This window comes from Rana temporaria, chromosome 4 (genome assembly GCF_905171775.1).
Source record: "Rana temporaria chromosome 4, aRanTem1.1, whole genome shotgun sequence".
NCBI classification, from domain to species: domain Eukaryota; kingdom Metazoa; phylum Chordata; class Amphibia; order Anura; family Ranidae; genus Rana; species Rana temporaria.
This window is the reverse complement of record NC_053492.1, coordinates 16,655,740-16,678,673: the sequence shown is the minus strand read 5'-3', so window position 1 is coordinate 16,678,673 and position 22,934 is coordinate 16,655,740. Positions and strand designations below refer to the sequence as shown.

Below are 22,934 nucleotides of genomic sequence, written 5' to 3'. Positions count from 1 at the left end.
CAAGTGTATTGCTGTCTAAAGTATGGCCGTCGTTCCCGCGTCGAAATTTAAAAATCAACGTCGTTTGCGTAAGCCGTCTGGGAATACGGAAGTACGCTACGCGCTTCGCAGTTCAAAAAAATGATGTCACGGCGCAAAGCACGGCGGGAGTTCGGAAACGGAGCATGCACGGTAGGGCCGGCGCGGGCGCGCGCCTAATTTAAATGGCACACGCCCATTTAAATTGGCCCGCCTTACGCCGGAGGCCGCGGGCGTAGTTTTTATCGCAAGTGCTTGGTGAATCAGGCACTTGCGATGAAAAATTGCGGCGGTGTAACTTATCTAGGATAAGTTACTCCGCCGCGATTCTACGTGAATCTGGCCCTTAGTTATCTCATAATTCTTCCAAAGTAAACTTTATTCTGATCTGTCCCTTTTTATAATGACCGGTTTTCTGGCACACATTTATTTAATGCAGTTTTAAAAAAAAAATCAACACAATTTTTTGGGGTTTACAGATTGTGACAGGAAGTCGGGTAAATCTGTGGGTGTTGTCACAGACGGGACATACATTTCTGCCTTGTTTAGACAATACACCAATTGTTATTAGGTGTCGGCTGCAAACGTAGCCAGAGAAGGTCTAAGGGCGTTGGAAGACTTCAGCTGTTCAGAATGAGGCAATTAAGGCCTCTATAAGTAGTCCAGAGGATTACCATTAATTTGCTGCATGCTGAGACTTTCTGAGTGTACTGAAAGTCTTCTGAGGAGGTGAGGAGAGGATTGATTTTTCTGTGTGATAAAAATCAAAAGACTATTGTTTTTCTGCTGTATGACCAGCACTGTCTGCCCAGCACTAGGCTGTGCCAGATCCCATAAATAGGTTCCTGTGTGGAAGGTAGATGCCCAGAGTGGCCAGGGTTTATTTTATGTTTGATTTTGTTTATGCTGTTTGGATGCTTGCACTTGTTTCCAGCAAGATGGAAGAATAAACCAAAATCTTTGTTTTCAACCGTCTTCGACTGCCTGTCTGTATGAATTCAGTGTGTGGTGAACCCATCCAAGGGGTCACACACCCTGCTACCAAGCTAACCCCTTACAAGATGAACAGTAAAAAAAATGTAGCCGGGTGCTATGGTTCCTCACGTGCCCCCTCATGCCGCCACTGCACAGAGTGTCTGTGTAAAATTCTTCTTCGCCCGTCCCCCTCTTTACTCGCTTGGCATTCTGAGACCTTCTCCCTCAGGGCGGCCCCTGCTTAACCAATCAACAGCATAGGGGAGAGGACTTGGACTGCTGCAGGGGGCACTGTAAAGTGTAGTTTCAAGAGAGGACAGCTGCACTGCAGAGGGATGGTTGCAAACCTACAATTCCCGTAAAACAATGGGACCCAGGAGGAGTAAAGGAGGGTTTTTGATACACTGCCTAGTAAGGTTTGGGGGCTTTTTGGTGCCCAGTGCATGGAAGGGAGAGGACCTGAAGGTTTTTTCCGACGGACCTTAGATAGAGAACCTGTTCTCTTTCTTTCAGTTGGACTTCCGACGGACTCAAGGCGGACTTTTGCATGGTCAAAAGTCTGACCTTTAGCCAGATTCAGAAAGACTGGCTTAACTTTGAGGCGGCGTAGCGTATCGCATATACGCTATGCCGCCGTAAGTCAGAGAGGCAAGTGCTGTATTCACAAAGCACTTGCCTCCTATGTTACGGCGGCGTAGCGTAAATGGGCCGGCGTAATTCAAATGAGGAACAGGGGGGCGTGTTTTATGTTAATGACTTGTGACCCGACGTGATTGACGTTTTTAACGAACGACGCATGCGCCGTCCGTGGACATATCCCAGTGTGCATTGGTCCAAAGTACGCCTCAAGGACGTATTGGTTTCGACGTGAACGTAAATTACGTCCAGACCTATTCGCGTATGACTTACGCAAACGACGTAAAAAGATAGGCTTGTTCTGACGTGCATACCTTGCATGGGCTGCGCCACCTAGGGAGCAGCTTTATCTTTACGCCGGCGTATCTCTTACGTAAACGACGTAACTAATTGGGACGGGCGCACGTACGTTCGTGAATCGGCGTATCTTGCTCATTTGCATATTCGACGCGGAAAACAACGGAAGCGCCACCTAGCGGCCAGCGTAAATATGCACCCTAAGATACGGCGGCGTAGGAGACTTACGCCGCTCGTATCTTAGCCTAATTTAAGCGTATCTGGTTTCCAGAATACGCTTAAATTTACGACGGCGTAGATTCAGAGTTACGATGGCGTATCTACTGATACGCCGTGGTAACTCTCTCTGAATCTAGCTACGTGTGTACAAGGCATAAGTTATAATACATTCATTTTTTTTTACATTTAGGTTGTAGATATGTTGTAAGAGTAAAGGGATCCTACACCCATTCTCAAAGCTCTGTCTGCAGGTTGTAGGTGTTTGGAAACTGTGGTTGAAATAATTCACCATGAATAGCAGAACAGGGCCGTCAGATACTCCACCACATTAAAATCGTATATAATACCAGCCAAATTTAGCAGCTGGTATAACTGGAAACAAAGGCAGTTCTATTACTCATAAGCTTGAGCATTGTACCATCGTCATGTAACAATTAGAAATGTTTCAGACTTCTAACTACAGCATGACAATGCGGATGTTCCCTGCCCCAGGGCACCGCCCGTCAAAAGGATTTATTTCCATTTTTATACAATGAAGGGAGTTTAAACGACCTAGTGAACACCGGGTCATAGCGATGTGATGATTTCTAGGAACAAGAATAATTAGTAACCATCTCCTTCTGTTCTTGAAGGCAAACTACAGGAGATTCACTTATACTGTGTAGCAGGGTTGTCTTAATGAGGAGGGCACACCTGGGCACTGCCCAGGGGCCCCAGCTGCATGGGGGGCCACTGCCCTTTCCCCAAAGCAGCTGGTCCTTGAGCCTGAGCCGAAATTGGGGCAGCCCGGGATGCCCCTCTACATCCCAGATATCCCCCCCAGCACTCTGACCCCTCTACACCCTAGATATTTCCTACCACCTACCTACTTGATTTCTGTTTACCTGAACTGTCTCCATTGTAGGGGCCCCAGAGCATTACTTTGCCCAGGGGCCCATGATGCTATTAAGACGGCCCTGAGGCAGCATTGACTAAAAAGGCATTACTGATTAAATTCTCACATTGTTACAATCTTGACATCATTTTTGTTTTAACCGTTTTCCACCTATAGCCGAAAAATGGCTACAGCTGGTGGCTTACTTTGCCAGGAGGGTGTACATGGGCATTATCCCATGATCGCACTGCCCATGCACCCCCTATGACTCAGCTGATCACAGATTGGGGTAAAGGGCCAATCACAGCAGCCCTTTACCACGTGATCAGCTGTTTCCAATGACAGCTGATAACGGATGTAAACACAAATCGGTTATCGGCTTTCCTTTCCTCATGCTGACAGCGTGAGGAGAGGAAAAGAGAGCAGATAACCGGCTTGTGTTAAAGGGACATTTACACTGATAATCAGGACACTGGTTATAAGTGTCCTGATTATCAGTGCTGCCAATACATGTCCACCAGTGCTGCCAATCAGTGTCCATCAGTGCTACCAATCAGTGCTGAAAATCAGTGTCCATCAGTGCTGCCAGTGTCCATCAGTGCTGCCTATCAGAGTCAATCAGTGCCACCTATCAGTGCCCATCAATGCCGCCTATCAGTGCCTCCTCGTCAGTGCACACCAGTGCCTCCTCATCAGTGCCTATCAGGGCCTCCTCATCAGTGCCTACCAGTGCCTCCTCATCAGCTTACACCAGTGCCACCTCATCAGTGCCCATCATTACCTCCTCATCAGCACTACAGCAATGGTGCTCCCACCACCGCATGCAATGCTCTCTCACCTCAATATAGGACCCGACAAGGGGTTAAACACACCTTTGCATACAGTACACTTTTCCTATGGTTCCACAGTAATCCTGGATGGTTCCTTAGGGTCTCTCTAGATAAGTATAGCTCCACAGTAAATACATTAGGGCAGATTCTCGTAGATCGCCGCATCTCTGCGGCGGTGTTGGTATCTCATTTACTTTACGCCGCCGCAAGTTTTACGGGCAAGTGCTTGATTCACAAAGCACTTGCCTGTAAAGTTGCGGCGGCGTAGTGTAAATCCCCCGGCGCAAGCCCGCCTAATTCAAATGATCCGGGTAGGGGGCGTGGATCATTTAAATTAGGCGCATTCCCGCACCGATCGTACGGTGCATGCGCCGTCCCTAAAATTTTCCGACGTGCATTACGCTAAATGACGTCTCAAGGACGTCATTGGTTTAGACGTTAACGTAAATTGCGTCCAGCGCCATTCACGGACGACTTACGCAAACGACGTAAATTTTCAAATTTCGACGCGGGAACGACGGCCATACTTAACATTGACTGTGCCTCATATACCCATGGGCAACTTTACGCGTCGCAAATCTAACGTAAACGTCGTAACTTCACTGCGTCGACTGCGCGTACGTTCGGGAATTTGCGTATTTTGCTAATTTGCATACTCGATCGGGAAAACGACAGAGGCGACACCTAGCGGCGAAAAAAATAATTGCATTTAAGATCCGACAGCGTAAGAGCCTTACGCCTGTCGGATCTAATGGTTATCTATGCGTAACTGATTCTAAGAATCAGTCGCATAAATACGACGGCCCAGATTAGGACTTACGATGGCACACATGGCGTTGCGCCATCGTAAGCCCTTTCTGAATCTGGGCCAAAGACCTCCCTGTAGACCGATTCAACTCTGGCCCCTCAATCTTTGCCGGTAGTTCCACGGCGACATATAAAAACAGAAATGCCTACAATAGTGCGTACCAAGGGGATTAAGAAAACAAAACCTCACCACCTCCGCTAATATTCAACTCACATTTATTTCACATAAGGAAAGCATAGATAAAATCCCATCAGATATAGCTCACTTGATTGCGACAGGTTCCAGCATACATGTTCGGTCATGTGTAGGCGCGAGCGGGCAGAATTCCAGCAAACATTTGCCCGCCGGGCCTTTTCCCAGCGGGCAAATATTCCTGGACTTGTTTTAAAACCGTCCGCTGGAATCCTGCCCGCTCGGACATGTACGGTCGTCAGTACAGACCTACCGTACATGTCCGAGCGCCCGCCGTCCCTCGCATGCGTCGAATGACTTTGACGCATGCGTGGAAGCATTTAAAAGGCAGGCCCGCCCACGTCGCCGCGTCATCGTCGCGCGGACTTCTGTACGATGGTTAGTACAGCCATCGTACAGAAGTCCCCGGGCAGACATGTACGGTGAAAACGGTCCGACGGACCGGTTTCATCGTACATGTTTGCCCGTGTGTACCCGGCCTACTAGTTACGCCACCGCTCACGTGGCTTCATCTGGAGGAAATGAGACATCTGTCAAGGGACAGATTTAGAGTAGACATGTTTTCTGCCCCCCCTGGCTACAGGCTGGGCCAGCTCTGCACATGAATGCTCAAGCACTATAGGAAGGGGGATACTAAAAGGGGGACTCTGGGTGCCAGTCAATGAGATTTTGTAAATTTCTTTTTTTGCAATACAATTTTTTCCAAAAAGCCCCCCCAAAAAAAATGAAAACTCGAAAATTCAAAAGCACGAAAATAAGAATAAAAATCTGAAATTTTGAAAAACCTGAAATTTCAAAAATCCAAAATAATAATTTACTAATAATAATAACTATTACTAACTAATAAATTATAGGTATTGTAATTGCCTTTCGAATTTGTCTGTTAGTGAATGTAACGAATACGAATTTATCTGAAGTTGAAGTTATGAAATAACGAATGCCACATTTAAAGGAGTGGAACATAACAAATTAATAAATAATAAACAAAAATAATAATAAAACCTTGTTATTATTCTTATTTATTCTTATTAATTCGTTACGTTCCATTCGTTTGGATGCAGCATTCCTTATTTCAGATAAATTTCTTACGTTCACTAACAGCCAAATTTGAAAGGAAATACCAATACCTATAATATAATTGTTAGTTATTATTAGTTACCGTATATATACTCGAGTATAAGCTGAGATTTTCAGCAAATTTTTTTGTGCTGAAAATGCCCCCTCGGCTTATACCCAAGTCACCTTTTTGCGCCTTATCTCCCGAACTTTGGAGACCTGGTACCAGCCGGCCATAGGTCCTCTGGACCCCAAACTTGGCACACATGTAGCCCCACTCTTCCTACAAGTGTAAAAAGTTTGTTGTCCGGGGGACCTACGGCCGGGGAGCACCGATTTCTCAAAGCCGGGCACCCCTTCCATAGACTTCCATGTTAAACGGTAATTTTTCCGGTGATTTTGGGGACACGGTACCGGCCAGCTGTAGGTCCCCTGGACCCCACACATGTAGCCCAATTTCTCCTCTATGCAAAGTTTGTTGTCTGGGGGACCTACGGCTGGGGAGCACCGATTTCTCAAAGCCGGGCACCCCTTCCATAGACTTCCATGTTAAACATCAGTCTAGTCATGGATACAGTGAGGCATGGGCATAGTGAGGCATGGACACAGTGAGACAAGGACACAGTGAGGCATGGGCACAGTGAGGCATGGGCACAGTGAGGCATGGGCACAGTGAGGCATGGGCACAGTAAGGCATGAACACAGTGAGGCATTTGCACAGTGAGGCATTTGCACAGTGAGGCATGGGCACAGTGAGGCATGAACACAGTGAGGCACGGGCACAGTGAGGCACGGGCACAGTGAGGCATGGGCACAGTGAGGCATTGGCACAGTGAGGCACGCACATGGACACAGTGAGGCATGCAGATGGACACCCTAGGCTTATACTCGAGTCAATACGTTTTCCCATTTTTTTGTGGTAAAATTAGGTGCCTCGGCTTATATTCGGATCGGCCTATACTCGAGTATATACGGTAGTTATTGTTTCCGGTCTTTGAATTTTTGGATTTTTTAATTTTCAGTTTTTCGAATCTTCTGATTTTTGTTCTGATTTTAACATTTTCAAATTTACAAATTAAAAAAATTACGAATTAAGAAATAACGAATTTCGATCATAACGAATGACCTGGAAAACAAAAAAGAACATAAAACGAAAATGAAAACATTATTTTTTTCAGCAGCGCACATGTCTAATGGCGCTGCCCAGCACTGTAAGCTTTAAATGTTATGTGTAGGGTAACAGATAAAACATTTTTACTTAACTGATACCCCACTCCCCTGGCAGCTGGTATTTGCCTTCTTTCCAGCTTGTGGGTGGCAGAGTACATGCAATCGTTGGACCGTAGAGAAGAAGAGGCTGCAGTAGCTGGTCTAGTAGCCCGGAGGGAGTCTGTGAGAGCAGAGGATCTGGTAAGAAAAAGTGCTTTTTCTGGTACCCTGAACATAAATAAACATTAAGGGGCAGATTCATAAAGACTTACGACGGGCGTATCAGTAGATACGCCGTCGTAAGTCCGAATCCGCGCCGTCGCAACTTTAAGCGTATGCTCAAACTGAGATACGCTTAAATGTTGCTAAGATACGGCCGGTGTAAGTCTCCTACGCCGTCGTATCTAAACTGCATATTTACGCTGGCCGCTAGGGGCGTGTACGCTGATTTACGCCTAGAATATGTAAATCAGCTAGATACGCCTATTCACGAACGTACGCCCGGCCGTCGCAGTAAAGATACACCGTTTACGTAAGGGGTTTTCAGGCGTAAAGATAAACCACCAAAAAAATGGCGCAGCCAATGTTAAGTATGGACGTCAGAACCGCGTCGGAATTTTCAAATTTTACGTTGTTTGTTTTACTCGTCCGTGAATGGGGCTGGTCGTAATTTACGTTCACGTCGAAAGCATGACGATTTGCCGACGTCATTTGGAGCATGCGCACTGGCATACGTCCACGGACGGCGCATGCGCCGTTCGTTAAAAACGTCAAATACGTGGGGGTCACTAGTATTTTACATAGAACACGCCCCCAACCAGCCTATTTTGAATTAGGCGGGCTTACGCCGGCCCAGTTACACTGCGCCGCCGTAAGTTACAGCGCAAGTTCTTTGTGAATACAGGACCTGCTGCTCAAACTTACGGCGGCGTAGTGTATCTGAGATACGCTACGCCGGCCGAAATCTACCTGAATCTAGGCCTATAAGTTGCAGTGTGGGGGGCAGCTCTACTATGAGAGAAATGTTTGATTTCCCTGGAACTCAGCTTTAAGCGATAATGCTGCTTTTTTTTATTGACTTCTTTTCTCCAATAAATAAGATTTAATGTTCAGTTCCGGTCTCCATAAGATAATGTAACATTTGGGGAGAAATATACAACCTAAGACTCCGGCACTGGAGCTCAGTATGGTGAATATCTCTACAGCCACCATGTACTTCCCTCTGGTGCTCAGATAGGCCGGGATCATGGCAATCCACACACTGCAGAACACCAGCATGCTGAAGGTGATGTACTTGGCCTCATTAAAACTGTCCGGTAATGTCCTCACCATGAAAGCCAGAACAAAACTCACAGCTGCCAGAAACCCCATGTAACCAAGAACAGAATAAAACCCAACAGCTGACCCTTCATTACACTGAACAATGATCTTGTCCTGATAAGAAGAGGTGTCCAGATCCTGGAAGGGAGGAGAAACAGACAACCAGATGATACAAATTAAAACTTGAATGGATGAACATAAAACGACTACGCTGTTAGTAAATCTGGTTCCGATCCAGTGTTGCAACAGACTGCCAGGCTTACTGGCCTTAAAAACTACATAAACCATTATAGTTTTTGCAAGGATAGAAGAGATGGCAATTGTGAAAAGGATTCCAAATGAGACTTGGCGTAACAAGCAGGATATATCAGCAGGACGTCCAAGGAAGAAGAACACACAAAGGAAGCTCAGCATGATGGAGACCAGAAGGGTGAAGCTCAGGTTCCTGTTGTTGGCTCTTACAATGGCCGTGTCTTGGTGTGAAATAAAAACTAGTAATATCAGTCCAGTCATAGCAAAAAGAATGGAGGAAGATGAGGCAAAGACCATTCCTATAAGATCATCAGAGTAAGACAGGAAATCCAGCCGTTTCAGGACACACCGATCCTTCTTCTCATTGGGCCATTCATCATATCTGCATTGCTGGCAGTTTTCACTGTCTGGAAGATAGAAATTGACACATAATTGATATTCCGTATAATTCAATGATGTATTATTCCTATCACTCTTCACACTAGAATGTTGGTTGATTATGTCTGTAACGGAATGACCCGGGACAAACAGAGACTTTGGAAGGATGAGGGGTACTCCTGTGCCAGCGTCATTAATAACTCTTATGTCTAGGGTCACCTTATGTCCGATAGGGCCATAGGGTGACTGAGAAATGATATCCTAAATTACAGGACAGGGGACATTACTGATAGCTCATATTGCAGGAGATATTGCAAAGTGTTGGTTTATTCTATGACTCAGCTCTCTGTGTAGACTGTTGACATGCTAATTGAGTCTGGTCCAGGATCTCTCATTATGTATGCTAAATACTGTTGTGTGTGGAATGGAACTTGTCAAGCTGTATGCGGAGACAGAACGTCTGTCTAAAGATGTGGATTGAGAAGAAATCATTGTGTGATGGTGTTTTGTTTGAATTCTGTTAATGAAGGAATGTGACTTCTCAGGTGCAGGTGAATGACTTATTGTCAGAGACGTAACATCTGGGGGATAATAAACTCCTCTATGTAATTATCTAAAAGAATGTGATTGAAGCTCATCGTGTGATGTATGGGTGGGGTGTGGTTTTGTTCCTGGGATTACTGTACCTGTTGTACTGTATATAAGACTGAAAGTTACCATTAAAAGTGTTCATTCATTTTGAAACCAGAAAGCACAGAGCTGTGTCTCGTCTTATTCTGGGAAATGGGATGGATCGGGTCCTGTTGGTTGGAGTGTCAGATAAGCTGTCGTGGGTTGATGGAAGGTCGTAAACGGTGGTGACCGTTACAATGTCATTAATGATGTTGTATTCAAGTGAAATAAATTCCTGGAAAAGCAGTGTAAAACCTTAGATTGCAAGCTCCTTGATGGCAGGGACTGATGTGAATGTACAATGTACAGTGGAACCTCAGATTGCGAGTAACGCGGTTAACGAGCGTTTCGCAATACGAGCACTGTATTTTTAAAATCCTAACTCGATTTGCGAGTGTTGTCTCGCAAATTGAGCAGGATACAGGCCAAAGCGGTGTGCAGTACCGCGATTGGGCTGAGGTGGTGGGCGCGGGCGCGGAGCGGCACCGAACGGCGCCTTTCGGAAATCCCCGTAAAGACATGGAAATACTCTGTTCCCGAGCCTTTTCCGGCCATTTCCGAGGCTTTCCGGCGCCCCCCCACCTCTGTCCGCATGCAGTATTGCATGCCATTGAAGTCAATGCGGAACAAATTATTTTAGTTTCCATTGACTTCAATGGGGAAACTCACTTTGATATGCGAGTACTTTGGATTACGAGCATTCTCCTGGAACGGATTATGCTTGTAATCCGAGGTTCCACTGTATATGTAAAGCACTGTGTAAATTTACAACGCTATATAAGTACCTGAAATAAATAAATAAAAACACCCCTAAAGATCTGCTGGTGAATTTACTTCCATTCCCCCACTTAAAGCACACACAGCAAGGTACACTTTCTGCATTTTCTTCACTCTTCCACTGGTTTGCAGGAACAATCTACAGATGTCTTTTTATGGCTTTATTGGAATGTTGGACTTGAATGGTGTGAGGGGAGCATGGGATACCCCAAAACTGATGAACTGAACACTTTGAGGACACTAATGCCGCGTACACACGACCACTTTTAATGGTCTAGCAAAAACAAAGTTTTTTTTCAACCCGATTCTTGTCAAGCCTGCCTTGCCTACACACGATCGTGAAAAAAAAAATGCTCTAGGAAAGCGCGGTGACGTACAACACGTACGACGGCGCTATAAAGGGGAAGTTCCATTCGGATGGCGCCATCTTTTGGACTGCTTTTGCTGATTTCGTGTTAGTAAAAGTTAGTATGTAGTACGAATGTACTATCTACATTACAAACGCTAGTTTTACCAGAACGAGCGCTCCCATCTCATAACTTGCTTCTGAGCATTCGCATTTTTTTCACGTTGGTAAAGCCTACACACAACAGTTTTTCAAAATAGAGCATGTTCTAAATTTTTAATGCCCATTTTTCACATCATGAAAAATGCTCTGGAGCCCACACGTCATGAAAAACGATCATGTGTACGCGGCATAACACTCCAAGATTACATAAATTGCTGTACTTATATGTTTTGTACTGTTTTATAAATATTCTTTACCTATGAAATTATAAGATTTTACTTCCTTTTAGATGTTTATGGTCAACTCCTCCTGAAGAAGTAACACTTGTCGCGAAACACGTAGAGGACTACGTCTGGACCTACATCTCTCTTGTTCTCCATACACCAATGGGGATTTAACATGTTCTCTTTGTGAACTTCTGTATTTATATGTAATAACCTCCTGTACTGCGATACTGAATGCACTTGGATCTTCTACTAATGCAGCCACAGGATCATTGGTTGCCTCCTTCTGATATCCACTAGGCTTTATCATTGAGGGAGATGCAGGCTCACACCACTATAGAAAAGATGCACCCCTTTCCCCTAACTTCTTCCTGGTTCTCTCCAGTGAGTTTCCTTAAATCCAAACTGCTTCAAGGACTATGATTGGGCTTTGCATTTTGCTCCCCATATTTAAGAATTTATTAACTGTGATCACTTTTTTTATCATGTATGCTAGTTTTTATTATTAAAACCTCCTTTTGACCTACACCTTTTCGAAGCAGGTTCCACAAGGGGCACGGGGGTAGTGAGTGCAGTAACAGGCACAAAACTTGACTCACCGACTCCCCAGGTCAGACGCAGGACATCCACAGATGGCTGTTGGGACCCGCTCGGTGTACTCCCCTTGTGTACCATCAGAGGTACTGGATTCTTTGGAGCCCTGCGGCCCCGGGAGATGGTCACATTCATCAATCATAGGATCATCTGGCAGTAGGTTAAAGTCCGTTAGATGCCACTCCTCAGCTGACAAAGAACCGCAGGGTTTGGCTGTTGCAGAGTCTCCCGGCCAGTCTGAGGGACACTGGGCCAGTAGGTATCGACCGCGGCTGCAGGAGGCTGGAGTAGATTCCTCTCCGGTAGGGGCACGCCACACAGAGACTGCTGTGGAAGTTGCAGTTGTCTGCGAAATGGTCTCGCCCTGAGTGCTTGTCACGTCCGATGAGCTTGTCACACTGGATAGGACACTCTCTAAGTCTGGGTTTTCCCCAAGGCTTACCTCCAATGAGGAAGGTGGCGAGGTAGCCGAAGGTAGGGTCAGGGTGGACGATACTGAAATCCCATCGGGGTCCCAGACTTCTGGTTCCACGATTATCACCGACGGGGAGGGTTCTGGCCACACTACTTCCTCCTCCGCGGTAAGAGTGGCAGTGATAAAGTTCACCCGATACTCCTTCGGAGCCTGTGTGGGTGAGATGGCCACAAACACGTAGGCCCGGCATTGCTGGCATCGGGCAAAGGGTTGGATCTTCACAGACAGATCCCCGCAACGGGGACAGGTTAGGCCCAACATCTCCGTTCCTCCAGTAGACAGGAGGGCGAACTCCCCCTGGGTAGACAGGCGGACGCCCGTATCAGTCACAGACACCCCAGACAGCATAAATATGCTGGAGACCCCCGGTAAAGTGGTGAGGGGCCTCAATCTCTGGGCGGCAACGCCCGGTTGTCAGAAGGCGGACATCACCATGCGGTTCTCCTTCTCTCTTTGGCGCAAAATCACACTATACATCTCACGCAGGTGAGGGTGACTCCTCCCATCTGGAAGAACTTGTCCGGACACGTTGCAGGCGCGTGCTATGCCGCACGTACACGCCCAAGCTCAGCGATGCATAGTTAACTACCTCACTGACGGACAGTTCTAGTACACAACACCGGACACTTTTCACTCTTTAGTAAATAATCACCCACGTCTGTCCCCCACGTGTAGCGCTACCCCCGCAGGAGCCGCTGATTTGTTTTTGGGATCGGCATATTAAGTTACCCTAATGTGGCGTATGGGTGCAGGTGGATAACAAAGCAGTGAGCGAAAGTCCAGACAGTGAATAAAGAGTTTTTCAATGCTTTATTCCAGGCCAAACACGGCCAACATCAACATTTAATGGGAAGAGCAGGTTGATGAAGAAGAAAGAAGAACCTTGCCGTGTCAGGCCCGGATATTAATTGAGCAGTACTTGCTCAATATAGTACCAAACTATTATTCGTCGCCACTCTAGTTGGAGTGGGTAAAGTGCCCCCGGACAGACCCCTCTCACAAGCCTGGCAGCCGAAGCGTCACTTAGGATTTTCTGGGAGAAACAGATCTCTCTCACAGACCCGGCTCTAGGGACTCTGCCACAGGCCAATTACTTTTAGATGAGCTAGATGAATAAATGGAGCGAATCCTCCCAGTAGGTTTGTAACATAGGTCACAGGATGACAGCAGCACGATGATTGGCTCGCTCAAGCCCTGTTGGACAACCTGCCTCCGGGTTCCCCTCAAGCCGGCTCCCCAATCGAACGGCACCCAGCCTGGGATCCTTTCAATAGAACCGGGAATCCAGTAAGTCACTGGAGTCCCTCTTTACCTCAGGATGAGGGTTTATGTAGACTGCAATTCTGACCTGGTGGGCCTCGCTGGCGGGGTCCATGGAAGCACGCACCCTGAAGGTGGATGCCGCACCTGGAACCGGGACCACGCGAAACTTGGTTAGCACATGACAATTGTCACAGATAAACCCCTCCCCAGCATGCCTTGCGAGGAAGAAACTTCTCTGATTGGCTTCTGGGGAAAGTTGCTCTGCCAGAACCCCTCTGGCGCCAACTGCCGGCCAGGGATGGTATTGCATCCCTGGAGCACAGACTGACCCAGTGGACGTTTCTGGAGTGACAGAAGTCCCAATTTTAACAAATTCAGAATGGGAGCAAAGTAACTCTCCCATTCCCCACTAACTTTAGTGTAGTGCCCATACTGAAAGCAAGGGGGCGCTACATAACATACTATATGGTCACTCCCTAATGGGTACACATAGTGTTATCATGACTCATATGTAGCGCTACATTATCATCCTCAAGGACTAAGCTCGTGAATAGGCTCTCCTGTCAAGGCTTAGATAACACCTCAGTGTCTTCCTAGTGGCACTTCTAGTACTCCTGCTCCAGGGGCAGAGCCTCTGCACAGGGGTCTCCTGCAACAGTACAGGACACATGAACTCTTTTCCCCTGCCTCAGGCCTTAGACTATTTAAGGGCTCTCCAACCACCCACTGGGCACACCTCTCAAGGATTGGCTAGAGTTCCACAAATATTCAGGCTTTTCACTATGTTCTTCCTCCCACTATAATTCTAGAACCCTTTAGAATGGAGGAGGATGCAATCAGAGTAGCAGCTTGTGAGAAACTGAGCAGGCCTAAACAATCAACCCCTGCCCCACTGATTACAGAGGAGCCAAATAAATTAGGAGGGTGCTGCAACTTTATCAATTTCTTGTTAAATTGTTGCTCTATAATTTTCAAAATAAACACAAATAAATAATTTAACAAATAAATCTGCTGTCCAAATCTGTTCATATTCACATGTCTGGAGAATATATGTGTCTTGTTGAAGGCTAAATCACCATTTTTTTTATCTATTCTCTGGTTCAGAAATGATCCTGATTTAGATGTACAGCATGTAGATTCAATTACAATGTTTAGAATGAAAGAATCATAAATAACAAATTTAATATTTTTTTCCGAATTCCTCCAAAATATGACTTGAGATTAAATTATGACTTTGTGAAGATAATTTGTTCATAAATAGGAGAATGAAACTTAAAGCAGATTTTGTCATGTCAAAAATAGACATTCTGAGGGGCAGATCCACAAAGAGAGTACGCTGGCGTACTTTCAAATTTCCCGCGTTGTATCTTTGTTTTGAATCCTCAAAACAAGATACGACGGCATCTGGGTTAGATCCGACAGGCGTACGTCTTCGTACGCCTTCGGATCTTAGATGCAATTCTTCGGCGTCCACTGGGTGGCGTTCCCATCGTAATCCGCGTTGAGTATGCAAATTAGCTATTTCCGACGATCCACGAACGTACGAGCGGCCATCGCATTCTTTTACGTCGTCTCTAGTCGGCTTTTTCCGGCGTATAGTTAAAGCTGCTATATGGTGGCGTACTTAATATTTAATATGGCCGTCGTTCCCGCGTATAATTTTGAAAATGTTATTTCGTTTGCGTAAGTCGTCCGTGAATCGGGCTGGACGTAATTTACGTCCACGTTAAAACAATAACGTCCTTGCGACGTCATTAAGCGCAATGCACGGCGGGAAATTTAGGGACGGCGCATGCGCAGTTCGTTCAGCGCGGGGACGCGCTCCATTTAAATGAAACACGCCCCCATACTCGCCGCATTTGAATTGCGCGCCATTACGCCGCGAGAGATACACTACGCGGCCGTAACTTACGGCGCAAATTCTTTGTGGATTCGAAGCTGGGAACAGTAAGTTACAGCGGCGTAGCCTATCTCACATATGCTGCGCCCATGAAATTGTTTGTGAATCTGCCCCTGAATGTTTCCTATTTATTGAACTTTCTCCAGGCACAACTGCCCTTAATTTATCCATTGCTAATTATGCTCTGTGATGGATCTCGGATACCCCGGCTGGGCAACTCTGCCAGACCTGTGTCTCCTGTCCTCCAAACGCACCCGCAGCCTGCAGACTCACCATAACCAGCCCTTAACCCCTCAATCTCGAGAAAAGCCACACAGAGCATAAACTGTTTATTAAATACAAAACATACACCTTTAAACACAGTTAGGGATTCTCCCCTTAGCCTTGTCATAGAGGGGGTAAGGGACAAGGAAAAACCAATGGGAACTCAACACTTAAAACATAAACTACAGTTGAAACACATAAAGGGATTATGATAAGCAGGCAGCCCCTCTTTACACATTCCCATCTGGAATATGTCACCAAATCCTTTGTCTACGTGCCATGACCCAACACAATTAAACATAGCAAAAAGAGGGGGGGATGGGGGAAAAGGGATGTAGCATTGCATACATTACATTATCTTAATGTCGTTTTTCTCAATGACTTTTATCTGTATTGCCGGGACCCGAGAATTCATTATAGCCGCAAGTAGTTTTAAATTACTTTTTTTTCCTTTAGAAATGTCATTTTGTGCAGGGACTGTTATAAACACGGGAAACCTGCGCTACTTTACAGGCATACTATAGGCACCCCTCAGGTACGAATTTTTAAGGAATATTTCACTTTTATTGTTTTACTTTAAACATTATTGAAATCACTGCTCCCGAAAAAAAACTGCAGTTTCTAAAACTTTTTTTTGCATTGAAACATGTCCCCTGGGACTGGACCCGGGTCCCCAAACACTTTTTATGACAATAACTTGCATATTAACCTTTAAAATTAGCACTTTTTCATGTTCGTGTCCCATACACTTTAACGGTGATAGCGTGTTCGAACACATTTTTTGCTATTTTCGCATGTTCTGCTGCGAACTGAACCGGGGGGTGTTCGGCTCATCCCTAGTAAGAAGTAGTCGGCACTATGCAATAAACCTATGAGGACTTAAAGGAGTTGCAAAGTAAAAACAAATTTCACCTTCCCGCACGGTCCCGAGATCCTCTTCGCCGCTCAGCCTGGCCGCTGATTGGCTAGAGCGGATGGATTGAGAGCAGCGCAGACATTGGCTTGCACTGCTGTCAATTACATCCAGTGACGCGGCGCGCCGAGGGGCGGGGCCGAGTGATACAGTAAGCGGCTATGGCTATGGCCGCTCGCTGTATCACGGGAGCGCACCCGCAATTACTCACCACCATGTAAGCTCTCGCATGACTGTGGTCAGTACTTGCGAGGAGGACCAGAGACAGCCGCCGAGGCACCCCAGAAGACGTGGATCGGGGGCACTCTGTGAAAAACGAACTGCACAGTGGAGGTAAGTATAACATGTTTGTTATTTTAAAGGAATTTTTTTTTCCTTTAATAACCCTTTAACTAAGCTAGCAGGAAGCCACAAGTTACATGATGCTATACATCCCTTAAGCACTTCTGACTTTATTTGGAGAATAGTAATGCCAGCATTTGGATTGTTTTGTTCTGTATGCTGACCTATGCCAGTAAAAGAGTTTCATCCCAGCAAGAAGCCTCTGTGTGATAATCGAATGGAGGGAAGTGTCTAACATGGCCAATACATGGGGCATGGAATAAGAGGTGTATTTTACTGGTGCAAACCTGTCCATCTGTGTCTTGGAATCTTACTTGTGAATCAGGTATGTGGGTACTCCCAGTAAAAGGGAGTTGACTGCATAAAGGCCAGGAGGATGGAAGAAGAGATCTCGGACCAACATATGTGCACATCACAGCATTGGTTTGGTCTGAACAACCTGTGACGGCCTGCAACCTGTATGTTTAGGCAGAACCTGGCTGTATGTGGAGGCAGGCCCGGACTGGCCATAGGGCAGACCGGGCAAACGCCCGGTGGGCCGCGGCCACCCGCTCCGTGACATGTTGCTGATCAGGCCGCACAGCGGGAGTTAAGCGACGACCGCGGCCTGAACAGGGTTAACTCAGGCCGCGGCTGCTGCTTGCCTACCGCTATGCGGCCATACCTGTCATCTCTGGCGGAGCTAGCAGCTGCATGGGCTGAGCTGTGTGTCTCTATCACACACAGCTCAGCCTCAGAGCTGTGCTGACAGTTCCACTCTCCACTCCTCGTCCAGCCATGAGCGTCCGCACAGGTGGGGAGAGCTGCAGGCTGCAGTCCGAAATGTTTCCCCCGCTCGCCCCCCCTCTTCTTCTCATGTCAGCAGCATGGAAAGAGAAGTCTTTCCTGCCCGTTTTTCTTCCCTCCCCATTGGCCACAGCGGAGACCAATCACAAGAAAATAGAGGGCATCATGGGAAATGTAGTTCCAGAGATAGGTGGCCCAGTTGTTATCAGTGGGGAGCAGACTACAGTCCCCAGCATGCACTCTGTTGGGGGGGAAAGAGAAAACCAGGAAATAGGCTGAGCAGCTACTACAGGAGACATGGAAAAAGAAAGAGGACTGTGCTGGGGGAACTAATAGACCCATCATCACCAGAGAGCGCCAAGCTGTACATGCACCAGCACAGAGCGCAACGCTGTACCCGCACCACCAGATAGCGACACGCTGTACCCGCACCACCAGATAGCGACACACTGTACCCGCACAACACCAATGATCGGTGTGCCCGTGCCACCAGAGAGCGCCAAGCTGTACATGCACCACCAGAGAGCGCCACGCTGTACCAGCACCACCAGATAGCGACACGCTGTACCCGCGCCACCAGAGAGCCACGCTGTACCCGCTCCACCAGAGAGAGCCACGCTGTACCCGCGCCACCAGAGAGAGCCACGCTGTACCCTCACCACCAGAGAGAGAGCCACAATGTACCCGCACCACCAGAGAGAGAGCCACAATGTACCCGCACCACCAGAGAGAGCCACGCTGTAGCCTCACCACCAGAGAGAGAGCCACGCTGTACCCGCACCACCAGAGAGAGAACCACGCTGTACCCGCACCACCAGAGAGAGCCACGCTGTACCCGCACCACCAGAGAGAGCGCCATGCTGTCCAGCACCACCAGAGAGAGAGCAGGTCAGTGTCACGGGGCAGTGTGGGCACAATAGGAGACAGAGAGTACTAGCATTGTATGGCCAAAATAGGACTGGGACACTGTGATAAAAATGGGACTGCACTGTAAAGGGACAATGTAATCATAGCAGGGCCCCTTTGCAGTGTAGTCCCCTTTATATCACAGTGTCCCTGCCCATTACAGTGTGGAGGACCGACACCAGCCACCCCCGTGAATGTCGACAACCCCCCCCCCCCCCCAGTGACCGGGCTGCTCAGTCTAAAAATGCCCGGGCCTATTTTTTGTCCCAGTCCGGGCCTGTGTGGAGGCCATTTGAAAGCAAGCTGGGTGCCTCCCTACACATGTATATAGAAGAAACAACATCTGTGTATAAATGTCCATATACCGCTGACATTGGATATCTCCCCCTCAGAGCAATGGACACAGTCATAGCAGCAGGCATGGATTCCAGACCTCGGGACTTTCCTGGTTCCTGGCAAACAGTTCTCCGAACACTGAGACTTCGGGATCTGCAAATGATGAAATTGTCTACAAGTATTCACAAGATATGCTTGCTTTTCTCTATGTTCATACTCAAGCAATGTTTACAGCCCTAAAATAGAAATAACAATGAACTACAGTGCCTTGCAAAAGTATTCACCCCCTTGGCTTTTTACCTATTTTGTTACATTACAGCCTTTAGTTCAATGTTTTTTTAATCTGAATTATATGTGATGGATCAGAACACAATAGTCTAAGTTGGTGAAGTAAAATAAGAAAAACATATACATAAAACTATTTTTCAGAAATAAAAAACGGATAATTGGCATGTGCGTATGTATTCACCCCCTTTGTTATGAAGCCCATAAAAAGCTCTGGTGCCACCAATTACCTTCAGAAGTCACATAATTAGTGAAATGATGTCCACCTGTGTGCAATCTGAGGCCGCGTACACACGGTCGGTCCAAACCGATGAGAATGGACCGAAGTTCAGTTTCATCGGTCCAAAGCGTCTGTGTGTACGGCCCATCGGTCTGTTGTTGTTTTTAAAAACTTGCTTTAAAATTGAACCGATGGACCGCTGACCGATCGGTCCAAACCGATGGTTAGTACAGAAAAGCATCGGTTCTAAACCTGCGCATGCTCAGAATCAAGTCGACGCATGTTTGGAAGCATTGAACTTCGCTTTTTTCAGCACGTCGTTGTGTTTTACGTCACCGCGTTGGACTCGATCGGTACACATATCAGACCATCAGGCCACTTCAGCGGTGGACCGATGAAAACAGTTAGTCGGACCATTCTCGTCGGTTTGGACCGACCGTGTGTACGCGGCCTAAGTGTCACATGATCTGTCATTACATAGACACACCTTTTCGAAAGGCCCCAGAGGCTGAAACACCTGAGCAAGAGGCACCACTAACCAAATACTGCCACGAAGACCAAGGAACTCTCCAAACAAGTAAGGGACAATGTTGTTGAGAAGTACAAGTCAGGGTTAGGTTATAAAAAAATATCCAAATCTTTGATGATCCCTAGGAACACCATCAAATCTATCATAACCAAATGGAAAGAACATGGCACAACAGCAACCCTGTCAATAGACGGCCACACACCAAAACTCACGGACCGGGCAAGGAGGGCATTAATCAGAAAGGCAGCACAGAGACCTAAGGTACTCTGGAGGAGCTGCAGAGTTTCACAGCAGAGACTGGAGTATCTATACATAGGATGACAATAAGCTGTACGCTCCATAGAGTTGGGCTTTATAGCAGAGTGGCCAGAAGAAAGCCATTGCTTTCAGCAAAAAACATAATGGCACGTTTTGAGTTTGCGAAAAGGCATGTGAGAGACTCTCAAAACGTATGGAGGAAAGTGCTCTGGTCTGATGAGACTAAAATTTTACTTTTTGGCCATCAAAGAAAACGTTATGTCTGGCACAAACCCAACACATCACATCACCCAAAGAACACCATCCTCACCGTGAAACATGGTGGTGGCAACATCATGCTGTGGGGATGTTTTTCAGCAGGGGACTGGGAAACTGGTCAGAGTTGAGGGAAAGATGGATGGTGCTAAATACAGGGATATTCTTGAGCAAAACCTGTATCACTCTGTGTGTGATTTGAGGCTAGGATGGAGGTTCACCTTCCAGCAGGACAATGACCCCAACACACTGCTAAAACAACACTTGGGTGGTTTAAGGGGAAACATGTAAATGTGTTGGAATGGCCAAGTCAAAGCCCAGACCTCAATCCAATAGAAAATCAGTGGTCAGACTTAAAGATTGCTGTTCTCAAGTGCAAACCATCCAACTTGAAGGAGCTGGAATAGTTTTGCAAGGAGGAATGGGCAAAAATCCCAGTGGTAAGATGTGCCAAGCTCATAGAGACTTATCCAAAGCGACTTGGAAAGGTGGTTCTACAAAGTATTGACTTTAGGGGGGTAAATAGTTATGCACATTGAATTTTTCTGTTATTTTGTCCTATTTGTCGTTTACTTCACAATTAAAAAAAAAATCTTCAAAGTGGTGGGCATGTTCTGTAAATTAAATGATGCAAATCCTCAAACAATCCACGTTAATTCCAGGTTGTGAGGCAACAAAACACTAAAAATGCCAAGGGGGGTCAATACTTTTGCAAGGCACTGTATATGCTTTTTATCAACAGAAATGGACATACAATATGTAGCTAGGAATTGTACCTGTTCGTTGTCCTGCATATAAGCCCAGTAAATGGGCATTCTTAATTTGGCAGATTTTCCTCATGTTAATTTCAGTATGGTTTGGCATCTGAATAACACTCCATCCGAACCAATGGCAGTTCATCTCTAGTAAAATCATCTAATTTTTATTGTCAACAGGAAAGTACTGTATACATTTTGTTCATTTTATTTTTCCATCTATCTAAAGGTGTACATGTGTATTGTTTATTGGCTGCATTTACTTTTATATGAGTAAAAAAATAAAATAAAAAAATAACTAAACAGCAGCTTGAAGTGACTCAAAGCAAGTCAAAGTAAACCAAAGCAAATCTCTGTATTGAAGCTGAATATTGTAGCAAAAGCAAATTTTATTTGTTTATATTTTTTTGGGGCTATTCTTTTTAATCTTATTTTTGTCTGGCGTTATCCTTTTAAAGAGGAATCAATTGGTTTGTTGAATTTGTTAAGAAACAATGATCAGCTTCTTCAAAGGGAGGACATTAGTCAAGGGCTACTCCAAATGTTGTCCTTGATCGCCAGTGGTAGTTAGGACTATCTCGGTACCCAAATACAGGGCAGGGATTTTATACAAAATATAAAAATTTATTACAAAAAATTCCAAAGTACATATACATAGATCACAACAATAACATATTGATCACTATTGCGCTACCTATAATACATTTACTTAGGAGTATTTTAGAAAAGCCGGCGTGACTCACCAAGGTGACTCACATACGGCATCAATTGAGACAACCAAACAGGGTGGTCCCCCCCGGGGGCGAACACAGGAGGCTGTTTGGCCATCCAAACAGCCTCCCGTGTTCGCCTCCGGGGGAGACCACCCTGTTTGGGTGTCTCAATTGATGCTGTATGTTGCCCCAATGGGCCAACTTTGGTGAGTCACGCCAGCTTTTCTAAAATGCTCCTAAGTCAATGTATTATCGGTAGAGCAGCTACTATATATCTGTTTTGACACTGTAACTATGAGATTGTATTTCTTCTTAGATGTTCTTGATTGACGCCTCCTGAGGAAGCGACATTGGTCACGAAACTTGTTGAGGACAACGTCATTTCCTACATCAATATGCCTCTACATATCTGTGGAGAATTTCAACTGTTTTAAATCTTATGTGTTAGTTATACAATAGTGATCAATATGTTATTGTTGTGATATTTGTATATGTACTCTGGAATTTTTTGTAATAAATTGTTATATTTTTTATAAAATCCCTGCCCTATATTTGGGTACCGAGATAGTCCTAACCAGGGGCAGACTGACAACTCATGGGGCCCCCGGGCAATAGGAGATTATGGGGCCCCCGGGCAATAGGAGATTATAAGGCCCCAGGCAATAGAATATGGGGCCACACAGTATACACACACAGGGGCAGATCCACAAAGAAAGTACACCGGCGTATCTAGTGATACGCCGGCGTACTTTCAAAATTCCTGCGTCGTATCTTTGTTTTGAATCCTCAAAACAAGATACAACGGCATCTGGGTTAGATCCGACAGGCGTACGTCTTCGTACACCTTCGGATCTTAGATGCAATTCTTCAGCGTCCGCTGGGTGGCGTTCCCGTC

General features: G+C 46.1%; 1 protein-coding gene across 1 annotated transcript in view; it reads right to left on the bottom strand.

The window, feature by feature from the left end:
• Positions 1–8,099: 8,099 nt before the first annotated feature.
• The window catches only part of LOC120935559 (vomeronasal type-2 receptor 26-like), a 32,691-nt gene continuing 17,856 nt past the window's right edge, over positions 8,100–22,934 (bottom strand). The window contains exons 4-5 of the mRNA XM_040347609.1: positions 19,054–19,240; positions 8,100–9,093 (exon numbers count right to left, since the gene is read on the bottom strand). Of these exons, the coding sequence (XP_040203543.1) occupies positions 8,186–9,093; positions 19,054–19,240 (1,095 nt within the window). The 3' untranslated portion in view covers positions 8,100–8,185. The remainder of the gene's footprint in view (positions 9,094–19,053; positions 19,241–22,934) is intronic.